At 41.5% G+C, this 12,125-nt stretch overlaps 1 protein-coding gene across 1 annotated transcript; it reads left to right on the top strand.

Annotated features, from left to right (window-relative positions):
- Nucleotides 1-323: 323 nt before the first annotated feature.
- Nucleotides 324-11,835, top strand: slu7 (SLU7 homolog, splicing factor). The gene is made up of 15 exons (XM_083785526.1): nucleotides 324-431; nucleotides 1,037-1,206; nucleotides 1,798-1,951; nucleotides 2,685-2,765; nucleotides 2,892-3,056; nucleotides 5,320-5,385; nucleotides 6,022-6,150; nucleotides 6,765-6,862; nucleotides 6,956-7,023; nucleotides 7,364-7,503; nucleotides 8,391-8,552; nucleotides 9,609-9,713; nucleotides 9,806-9,883; nucleotides 10,372-10,494; nucleotides 11,359-11,835. The coding sequence occupies exons 2-15, from the start codon at nucleotides 1,049-1,051 to the stop codon at nucleotides 11,536-11,538; spliced, it is 1,707 nt and encodes a 568-aa protein (XP_083641652.1). The 5' UTR covers nucleotides 324-431; nucleotides 1,037-1,048; the 3' UTR covers nucleotides 11,539-11,835.
- The last annotated feature ends 290 nt before the right edge of the window (nucleotides 11,836-12,125 follow it).

Below are 12,125 nucleotides of genomic sequence, written 5' to 3'. Positions count from 1 at the left end.
GGGTATGTCCAGATAGTTGCCTTGCGGAGCCGTCTTTTGTCCAGTGTCCACTTTATAAAGTCCATGCACTCCAGTGAATAGCATTTATCCATTTAGATAACTTTATTATTATTATTATAAGGATTTAATTACTTATTCTTACACAGAAACATAATGTGTGTCTTATAGCATCATATAGCATCATTTAAATGCTTAATTTGTAGTTTTAATGTGCAAATTAAACTTTTTTTCAATACTCTAGAGGGTACTCTTATTTTGAAGAGATCGTCCACCGGAAGTCTTAAATTAGCTCACTAGATTAGCTCACTAGACGCTGCCCTGCAAAAAAATACTGGCTGACTGTGTGAGCTTCTTCTTGTAAACACAGTAGACGGAGACTACTACTAAGAAGATAGTGATACAAGTTCCAGCGTTTCCATTTGTGGATCAAGGTAAACAAAAACACGGCGTGTTCGAGTTGAACATTACATAGCTGTATATACATTAAACAAACCAAAGAAAAGCCATGGTAAGGTAACATTAGCCTCTATGGTCTCATAACGTGGTGGTGATAGAGAATGAATAATGTATGGTGTTTAGCTCTACTTTAGCCCTAGAATGGCTGAGATGTTATTACGTACATTTATGTGGAATTTGTGAATGAATGCATTTCAAATACTATTTGGAATTTAGTAGACCTATGGCTATGTAACATCACAGCCATTCTTTCTAAGACTAGCTTAGCTCTGGTCCATACGTTAAGAAGTCCTTAATGCTATGCTAGCGCTAGCTGATTGAAAATTGTGTCAACAGTTTGTAGAATGGGTACAGTTCAACGAAAATACAGGTCTGCTAAGAGGATAATGTATATTTAAATTAAATACGCTTAAAATGTATTTGTTCGGTGGTGTTGCTATTGTTGTTATTTTGCTAATTACTTAACTGTTGGCAAACGGGGGCTCGGTCCGACGTACTAACAGTCATATATACGTACTAACAGTCATATACAGTACAGTGGTATTGGGTTAATCTAGTTTAACACGAGTAACTGTCGCAGGTACCAGTCGTCATGGAGGAGGAAGCGGTCACTGCAGGCCCCTCCGATGGCACCGTGGCCGTGAATGATGAACCTAAAAAGATGACCAGAGAGGACTGGAGGAAGAAGAAGGAACTCGAGGAACAGAGAAAACTTGGAAATGCTCCAGCTGAGGTGGACGAGGAGGGAAAGTAAGTGCTATGACTCTGAGACAAGTTGTCTCTGCTTCTCAGTAGTGGTGTAAGCCACCTCAAAATTGTACTTGACTTTACCTTACACTGTAAGGTAAAGTCAAGTACAATTTTGAGGTACCTTTACTTTACTAAAGTATTTCCAATATTCATCTCAGAGACAAATATTGTACTTTTTACTCACTACAATTATTTGAAAACCTTAGTTACTTTGTAGAATGTACAAAGCGATGTACATGTCGCTGTACAAAGCGGACATTAACTGCCAGTGCTGCAGTTTATAATAATAATAATATACAAGCCGACATCACGCTTTGCCATATGTGACGATACGTCGTCAGTTTGGTATCGCCTTGTACAGTAGCCATGGGTACAATGATGAGCATTGCACAGAGTGCCGCGCTATGAACTTTTTTTGAAAAATCGTGAAAATGTGCCTTTTTTTGAGAACCACTGATACAGAAACAAGGTTTTTCAGAAAACGGTCAGGATTTCGAAGACATTTTTTAAATGTCGATGTCGGGCCTAAATGGGTTAAGTGTTCTGCTGCAATGTCACTAAAAACACGCGTCTCCTGTTCTATTTTCCCAGGGATATTAACCCTCACATTCCACAGTATATCAGTTCAGTGCCGTGGTACATCGACCCTTCCAAGCGGCCCACCCTGAAGCATCAAAGGCCACAAGAAGAGCTCCATGAACAGTACTCCACCATTGGAGAGTGGTACAAGAGAGGGACGCAGGAGGTAACTTTGCACACAGACCCCTTTTCCACCAGTTGGTTCCCAATGGGAACCGGTTCAGTTCTTTTTGGTTTTTAGTCCATGAGCCAGAGCTCCAACATTTGTGGACGAACTATACCCTATATTAAATTGTTTATAGGATCAATACAAGTAAATAAATACATGATAACCCTTCCACAGTAGTAGCTTTTTCATATTTTCGATTATTTTGCATATTTTCCTACATAATGCCTCATTTGCATATTTAAAAATGTAAAAATTGTAATACAATAAATAATTGTCTTCGTGTAAGTACTCAATTGTGGAGGTTTCATGGTGATAACAATCTAATATAGGTATGGTTTTGTCCACTCAATTCATAATTAACGTTTCAATTTTGGAGCTCTGGCTCATGGACTAAAAACCAAAAAGAACTGAACCGGTTCCCACTGGGAACCAACCGGTGGAAAAGGGGCCACAGTGACTCGGCTAAATAACCCATTTAGACCAGAGTTAAAAACATTCACTTTGAAAGAATATATATTCAAAGATTTGCGCCGATCTTTCCAAAATAGCAGACCTACAAGCTCGTAGCGCGCCACTCGGTGGCGCGCTATGAGCTTGTAGATCTGCTATTTTTCAATAGCTAAATTATAGCATAATGTTTAAAACACAAAAAGGGGTTCCCGCCCAAAATGGGATAATCCAGTGGTGTATTAGAAATAGCATTTGAACTTGAGTTCTTGCCTTTCAACAGAAACCAACCAGCACAAAGTTCCGGAAGGGTTCGTGTGAAAACTGCGGCGCAATGACTCATAAGAAGAAAGACTGCTTAGAGGTAAAAATGTTGAAACAATTATAACGACGTTTATCTTTTAATGCAGTAGAATAATTGAACCTAATTGAACTATATCAAATAGTGGGAAAATCTTTTGCCACCAATTTCTGCATTTGTCTCCGTCAGAGGCCCAGAAAAGTCGGAGCAAAGTACACGGGTTTTGGAATGGCTCCAGACGAGCACTCTCAGCTCATATTGGACTTGGACTACGACGGGAAGAGGGATCGTTGGAACGGATACGACCCTGAAGACCACGAGCGCATTGTGGAAGAGTATGCCAAAGTAGATCTGGTAAGCAAAGTTCTCACCAAACCTTCTAGTCACATCACACAAACCCTAGTGTCCCTATTCTGGGGCAAACATATCAGTGAAAATATTAATAAGGATATAGGATAAGGATCTTCATCTACTCTCAAATTAGCCATCGCGAGATGGTTAATTCTAATGGGTCAGATATAGAGCACCGAAGTCCTGATGTAACTCGCTCATCCCGTCGATTCCCCTGGTTCGCGGAAGTAATTTCTCTATGGAGAATAACATGGGGTGATCTTAATATCGTTGTGGTCCAAAAATAAACAAGCTGTCTCTGCGTTATTGTCAGGGAGGTGTCTCTGTATCGTTTGCAACAGTCAGTCACTCATATGTGATACAGTCTGCTTCTAGCGAAAATGTAACTAATTCAGTAGCAGTAACAATGGCATTTTCTCTCAGTCAGTTGATTCTTCATATCCATATGAGTGAAGCGGCCGGGATGACATGTTTACACAATGTTTTGGGCCAAACAAATAATTAGAAAGTAGAAAAAAACACTTTTTTTGTTGTTTTTCTTTTTATAAATTATTTGATCGGCCCAAAACATTGTGTTCATTGGCTACGTTTACATGAGCAGTTAAATCCCCTTTTCATTCCGAATAGAAGTTCAATCCTATTAAACGTTGTTATGTAAACACCTACAAAAACTTACATCCGAATGAAAACGCTCGATGCGATCTAAAAACCATTCCGATGTCACTGGCCGGATTACTCCGATTTTCAATGCGATTGAAAGAAAATTGGACTCATGTATACACTGCTTCGGATGTAAATTCATTCTGGTCTTTCTGAGCATGCTCATTTCCATTGCGCTCCAACTCCAAGGCGCTCATAAGCCTCATATCCAAGGCGCGCCGAGGAGTTTGCACATAGAGCGCGTTATTTCGTGCATTTTGTGTGTGTGTGTGTGTGTTCAACGGTCTCTCTCTCACACTCTCTCTCTCTCTCTCTCTCAAAAATAACGAGCGACCCGATACAATAATAATCAGTGTGTTGCGTGCCCTGGCCGTGCTGTAGATAATAAAGTAGGCTACACATAAAAACGAGATGATCACCTTCCCAGCGGAGCAGGTGGGGAAAAAAAGACGGTAAACATGTATGTCCGTCCCTATCCAAGCAGCAGCCTCAAAACTACTGCGGAATGAAATGATGGGATTTCAAAGTGTCGTCTTTCGTCTGAAAGTCACAATGAATGAACTGCCTATATTTTATGTGTCCAACAGATGGCGTAGTTTCACGTGAATTAACATGTATCATGTCTTCTATCACTTCTCCATATAAACACTCATTCGGAATGACCATTTCCCATGTAAACTCGCGGCAAAAAATATTACATCGGATGTATTTTATTCGGAAGTATTTATTCGGAATGATCGCCCTTCATGTAAACGTAGCCATTGTCATGATTTGTCACGATCCGAGTTGGCTTTGTCCGCGGCGTAACCGTCTTTAAATAAATAATTTAGGAATCGCCTATGGTGAAAATGAATGGAGAACCATTTCCTGGGCCACTCGTTGTTCTGAAAGGGGGAGGGACTGCGATGCTCTATAGGCATGCAGATTAAATGAATAATTTTGATCCATGGCATGATTATTAATGTTAAATGATTAATCAATAGTCATTCAAGTATATTGGGAAGGTGACAGTGGGGTCGCACATTGACTTATTTTTTATTATAAATTACTATTATGTTCAATAGTAATGAGCGGGTGGCTCTTTACTTGTAACTCAGTGTATTAATAGAATCAAATCCATTTGGTTGCCTGCATTTTCTATTATAAATATTCATATTCAAGGTCGACAATTTATGCTTTTATTTTACGAATTCCCACTTTGAATTTGAAACTGCACTATAAATGTCTAGAGTTACCAAAAGATTTCCCTCTTAAAATGGGGCCGTGGTTTAGAAAATTGAGAACCCTGATATAGTGCTGCCCAATTAATCGAAAAAAGATCGCAAGCTAGATTCACCTATGAGATCTTATTTCTAAATTTGAGCAAGAATCATGCAGCACTAGTTGGCTGTCCAATTCCTTTCAGTTACTCTCATTGCGTTTACGATTGCAACATGAATGTAGGTGACCTGAAACCAAATGTATTGTTTATATTGAGCGTAGCGCTTGATCAATGTGAATGAAGAATAATTGATCATCTTTTTTTATCATATACACTACATCCCTAGTCGGATGCCTTTTTCAGATTCGGTACTTGACTGACATTTTGTTTCTTTTCTCGTTTCAGGCCAAACGGACATTGAAGGCCCAGAAGTTGCAGGATGAGTTGGCTTCAGGGAAACTGGACCAAGCTGTAAGTCTTCACTCTAGAATGTCTCTTATCAACCCATTTTGGGCGGGAACCCATTTTGGTGTTATAGCATTATGTTATGCTTTAGCGATTGAAAAATAGCAGATCTACGAGCTATTTTTGAAAAATCGAAGAAAACTGTCAGGATGTGGAAGACCTTTTTAGAATCTGATCTCAGGTCAAAATGGGTTAATAAAAATCAGACCTGTCTGAAGTGAGTGGTGCCACAGCACCCTAAACATACATGCTTAGGTAGGTACACGCACGGACGGGGACAGACATTGCTGGTTATAGGAGTGGTTGCACCACTCAAAATATTTTATTATTCCATGACCTGACCTATTATTCCATGACCTGTGGATGTGGCCCATTTTGGTGTTAGCATCATGTCGTGCTTTAGCTATTGAAAAATAGCAGATCTACAAGCTCATAGCGCACCACCGAGTGGCGCGCTACGAGCTTGTAGGTCTGCTATTTTTTGGGGGGAAAATCGAAGAGCGACTGACATAGAAGACATTTTTAGAATCTGATCTCAGGTCAGAATGGAAAACTGTCAGGATGTAGAAGACATTTTTAGAATCTGATCTCAGGTCAGAATGGGGTGACATTTTGATTGTACTTCTCATCCTTCCTGTGCAGGAGGAACACAACAGTGAGGATGAGGACGATGATAAATATGCCGATGACATCGACATGCCCGGCCAGAACTTTGACTCCAAGAGACGAATCACAGTCAGAAATCTGCGTATCAGAGAAGACATTGCGAAGGTAAGAAAGCTATAGTTTCTGTTGTCGTTTTATGTAGTCTTATCATGTTATCTAAATGAGAACATAAATGGTAAAAATCCTAACCAATTTAGGCCCATTATTAGCAGAAGGGGAACATCTTGAAACTTTATGTTTGTTATAATTATTTGAGTCTCTATATTCACTGGTGCAGGCATTCAGCCTGGAGATATATTAAACAAGCTTATGTATGCATGTTTGACCAATTGTGCCTACAGTAGGCCGGCCTACAGTATAATGCATTCAAGCTGAAGGAACGGCAGGGGCCCGTCAAACACATATTCTTTTCTTAGAATTTAGATCGCGAGTTATTAACGTTTTAAGATTTTTGTTGTCGTCGGCTAAACAGGCAAGGGAACCTTTTCGATGACGTGTCACCGTTGCGCAACACAGAGGGTTGCGCACAACAAGCACTCCCAGGCTTTAGAGCGATGTTACCGGTTCTGATATCACTAATTTGACGGAGATGAATCAATCTCCGTCTCTGGCACATGGCCTTACTAAGTACCATGACGGACATCTACGTTATTGCCCCCTAAACTGTTAAAGATGCCCACTAGTCCTAAAGTTAACCTGTGGTGTCTTTTGTCTTCTAGTACCTGAGGAACCTGGATCCCAATTCTGCCTATTATGATCCCAAGACGAGAGCTATGAGGGAGAACCCTTATTCTAATACTGGCATGGCAGATGATGAGTAGGTTACTGTTACTACCAAACATCATAAATCAACACCTTTTCATGTATTCATTTTTATCCTAACCTTTTGACAACTGTCAACATTTGACAGGGTGGGATTTGCTGGAGACAACTTTGTGCGCTACTCCGGGGACACGATTACCATGGCTCAGACACAATGTAAGTACTCTGCAAGATAACCGTCACCTCTCTCCTTTCACATGTTTTCCAGATGTTCCTAATAGGTAGTTTTTTTTTTTCTTTCTCCAGATGATATTTGTTATATCATTGTCAGGGTTACCCACCGCTTGTTTTGTAACTAATAATATGATATTGATAATATGTGTGTTTGAGTCTGGATAGAACATCACACAAGTTCTGTTCGGACCGAAATGATTCAGTCATGGCATGTCGGTTGATCACATTAATCTTCCTCCTGTGTGTTAGTGTTTGCCTGGGAGGCCTATGAGAAAGGCTCTGAGGTTAATGTTCCCTTGCCTCTCTTCCTCCTGTGTGTTAGTGTTTGCCTGGGAGGCCTATGAGAAAGGCTCTGAGGTGCATCTGCAAGCCGACCCCACCAAGCTGGAGCTGCTGCACCAGTCCTTTAAAGTCAAAAAGGAGGACTTCAAAGAGAAACAGAAGGAGACCATCTTGGAAAGGGTACACCCTACACCTCCTACACCCTACACCTTACTTTAGTTCCTCACGCGGTATAGTCACACATACTCACAGCCAGGTCATTTCACCATCAGTATATTTAAGACAAAAGCACATGGAATGGGAAAGTGGAGAAATGGAATAGGTAGAGGTGTTTTTGCATTTCATTTGCAATATAGGCCTACCGACATTTTTGCGCATGCAACACTCTTGAAAACAAAGTATTGCATTATGGGTTTGAGCTGACGGGCACTTTTTTTTAATGTCAGTCAATCAATCAAGTCAACTTACCGGTAATTCAAGAGGCAGATGCCAAAAAAATGTTTTTATACTTAAATGTAATATTCTTTAGGGTCATGTGATCTACCTGCACAGCCTTTGTGATCTACACGGTAGATCGCGATCTACCTTTTTGGGCACCCCTGCACTACGGTTAATCCTTCTCCCAAGGTCCTGTTTGGTACTTTTAAGTTCCACGTATCGACAGGCACAGGTTCTAGTGTTTAGTCTAGTTTTAGTCGACTAAATGTCATACGATTTTAGTCGACTAAATCTACAGTTGATTTAGTCGACTAAAATGTGTTTTGACAGGCCTTGATGTCGTTGTAATGACATATTTTACACTTTGGTTGCATGCAACCCAGCATAAAACTGGATCTCTTGTCCACTAGTCCCTTCCTAACATTTCAGTCTAGTTTTTATTTGTTGACGAAATTGTCAGTATATTTAGTCTTAGTTTTAGTCATCATAGATTCGTTTTTATTTAGTTTTCGTCAGTGAAAAAAGGTAGTCGACGAACATCTTTCGTCTTAGTTTTAGTCGACGAAAACAACACTGAGACCCAGTCCTGTGGTGCTGATATGATGTCTGTGTGTGTGTGTGTTGACCAGTACGGAGGCGAGGAGCATCTGGACGCTCCTCCTCGGGAGCTGCTGTTGGCCCAGACCGAGGACTACGTGGAGTACTCCCGACACGGCGCCGTGCTGAAGGGGCAGGAGAAGGCCGTCGCTCGCTCCAAGTACGAGGAGGACGTCGTCGTCAACAACCACATGGTACTGCATAGTCTCTTCACCAGCAGTGTGGTTTTGATGGCATTGATTTCTGCTCCATTTGTACGCATGCTCTCTGTAGTACTAGTACGGCATGTGCGGTGTCTGCTGCTGGTGTTTGAAGTCATTGCCTGTGTTTCATTATTATTATTTTTTTATTATTATTATTATTATTTTTTTTTTTTTTTAATTTGTATTTATTAATAATAATTCTATAAGAAACCACCAATACTATGAGCAGTGGGGGGGAGGGGTCATTTATTTTTAGCAAGCTGGAAGACCTGTCTAGGTCCAGTCCCAAATGGCAGACAGGTGCTCTTTTATGGCGGGTTTTAAAGGCCCGCTGACACGCCCCTCGGGAGCTAATAAAGGATATCAAACAATGCTATCATGATTGTGACGTCAGACTGTGACAAGCTTTCTCCATCGACTTCTATGCGGGCTCGCCGGGCTTGGTGGCCGTAGTAGCATAGCAACTTATGCTACTATTTTGGTGTCACATTTAGAGTCATATTTCCTATAAATGTAATTGAAAAAAATTATTTTTTCGCTCTAAAATATTCGTTAGAATGACATTGAGTTGACGTGTTTTAGCCCGGTGCAATGCTGCTATAGACAGGCAGTGAACCTGTGAACAGGGCTCTGCACAAGGCTGAATTTGAGGCCATGTTAGCGGGGTTACAGAGAGCTGCATCCCAGCTCTCTGGAACTCATCACGCGATATTGCGAGTATGCAATAGTATCCCCTCAAACTTACACGTCAACTCAATGTCATTGTAACGAATATTTTAGAGCGAAAAAATATTTTTTTTCAATTTCATTTATAGCCAAAATGACCTAAATGTACCGTCAAAAACGCTAGCCTGAGCTAGCTAGCAGCCACTTGTTGCTAGCGCGGCGCGCCGTAGCCCTGTCTCAAACAATTTCAAACTGTTTTCAGTCAGACCACGTGATGTGCTGTACCACCCATATTAATTTCGGGGCGTGTCAGCGGACCTTTAAGGAGTAGAGGGAATCTCATGCCTGGCAGTGAAGTTATTCTTTGCTTTCATTCTGCAGTTCATTTGGGGTTCGTTCTGGAGAGATGGCTTTTGGGGATACAAGTGCTGCCACTCGATGGTCAAACTGAGTTACTGCACAGGAGAGGCGGGGATCAGAACGGCGGTGAGTTGATTTACATAACTTGAAACGAGACATTCTGGTCCATTTAATATATATGATTACTTAATGGTTAATCATTGATGATCTGTCTATAGAGCACCTCCGCTTGTGTTCCATTTGAGGAGGGAATGGAGGAACCACAGGAGGAAGAACAGCCAAGGACTCTGCTGGAGGTAAGAAGACACCTGGAGATGATCATTCACGTCTGGTCTAGTCAGATGAAATGGGATGAGATGTCTGGTCTGGTCAGATGAAATGAGATGAGACATCTCGTCTGTACAGATAAGATCTTTATTAGACGTCTGGTGGGCAGATGAGATCATCATCTAGTCAGAGGAGATCCGATTACCTGGCAAGCAGCAACATGGGTAGAAAAATAGGTTAATACTGGAGACAGAGACATCCAAAAAATACTGTACTGAGGTGTGATTTCAAAGTCCGCAGCTGCGGAAGTCATCTCTCTTAAAAAGTACAGCAACTAAATGCATCAACCGGAAATGACCAGAAAAGCTGGGGATGCATACAATATGTGATAAAAGAATCAATGCATAAATATTCTTCATTTGTGTTTTCATCCTCTTAAGGCAGTCGTTCCAGCTTTGAATAAACATTTCCTGATGATGTCATCAATATAACAGTCAAAATGTTTTCTGATCACTAGATGCATCTAGAGAAGATGAAAGACAAGAAGAAGAAGAAAAAGAGCAAGAAGAACAAGAAGAAACGCAACTCGGACAGCAGTGACTCTGAGGATGAAGAGAAGAAGAAGGAAAAGCTGAAGAAGGTGTGTGTGTGTGTGTGTGTGTTATATTCAATACATATCTACCAACTGACAACAGTCTCATCTTAACCCATTCTGACCTGAGATCAGATTCATACGAGGTTTCCGCCGGACAAACACTGGGTCTGATGAACCCATTCTGACCTGAGATCAGATTCTAGAAATGTCAGTCGCTCTTCGATTTTTCAAAAATAGCAGACCTACAAGCTCGTATCGCGCCACTCGGTGGCGCGATATGAGCTTGTAGATCTGCTATTTTTAAATAGCTAAAGCATAACATGATGCTGACACCAAAATGGGTGCCCGGTCAGAATGGGTTAACACAGTATAAATGTTATGTTTTCCCAAAAGGTTGGAAGTTATAAATACAATTTGTATGAATGCGTGTGGTATAAACGTCTTTCTCCATTTGTAACTCCATGCACTCCCAACATTGTAACTATGAGCCTGAACTGTTGCAGTGCATGTGATTTTCCTGATTTGGCTGTCAACTGCATTATTAGGCTGACGGTGTGCAAGTTTGACAAATGACAGCCATATCTAAATGGCAAACACACATTTACATCCCTCTTCCTTTTTGTTTTAGAAATCCGTGTAGAATGAATAGGGGACACAGGCTGAGGTGGTGGCAATACAATCCAATGAGTCCAGGTCTGCAAGCCTGGACAAGCTCGTAGCGCGCCACCGAGTGGCGCGCTACGAGCTTGTAGGTCTGCTATTTTTGAAAAATCGAAGAACGACTGACATAGAAACATAGCTTTTTCAGAAAACTGTCAGGATGTAGAAGACATTTTTTTAGAATCTGATCTCGGGTCAGAATGGGTTAAGAGGTTTGTCTCACTCTCATTCTCTCTCTTGTCTCCCCAGGCCCTCAGCGCAGAGGACAGGAGGATAAAGGAGGTGGAGGCCCTCATGCAGCTGGACGAGAGGAAGAGGCCCTACAGCAGCCTCCATGAGGTGAAGGAGCCCACCGAGGAGGAGCTGGAGGCGTTCCGAATGAAACGCTGCCGGGAGGACGACCCCATGGCCGCCTTCCTGAGGCAGTGACCGTCCTGGGCCTTCTGCATCCACTTCCCGTATTCTTTTCCTTCATCTCTGCTTTTAGAGCTGTTGATTATCGGATGATGATTTCCTTCCCACCGCCGCACCCAGTTGAACTCGAATCTGTCAGTAGGATTCCCCCCCCCCCCCGACTTTTAAATAACGGCTTGTTTTTGTAGCTGGTATGACATCACGTATACTTTTGTATGAAAAGTGAGCTGCATGTTTTTTGTGTTTATACCTAACTAGGTATGAAAATGTTAATGTAAATATTGAATACCATTTATTTCCATTAAAAAGCAGACTCAAGACCGGAATCCATCTCTTTAAACTACTATAGCAGGGGTTCCCAACCACGGGTACACAAGAAGGCGGTCAGGAATTCAGTTTCCTGGCCGGTAATCTTTGACCTTCCAGTGGAGAGAAGTTGACTCTGTCGCACTTGCATGATACCGACGCCAATACCAAGAGTTTGTCTGTGATGTCACTGTGGTTTACTTCCGTATTACATAACCGTGACATCACTGTTAAGTCCTTCGTATCTTTATCGTAGTTTCATGTGTGTTCATGGTCAGAATGATGTGTCACAACAA

Source organism: Protomyctophum parallelum (genome assembly GCF_964188405.1).
Source record: "Protomyctophum parallelum genome assembly, chromosome: 16".
In the NCBI taxonomy this organism is placed as follows: Eukaryota; Metazoa; Chordata; class Actinopteri; order Myctophiformes; family Myctophidae; genus Protomyctophum; species Protomyctophum parallelum.
Note: the sequence above shows the minus strand (reverse complement) of the source record. Positions and strands in the feature narration are given on the sequence as shown.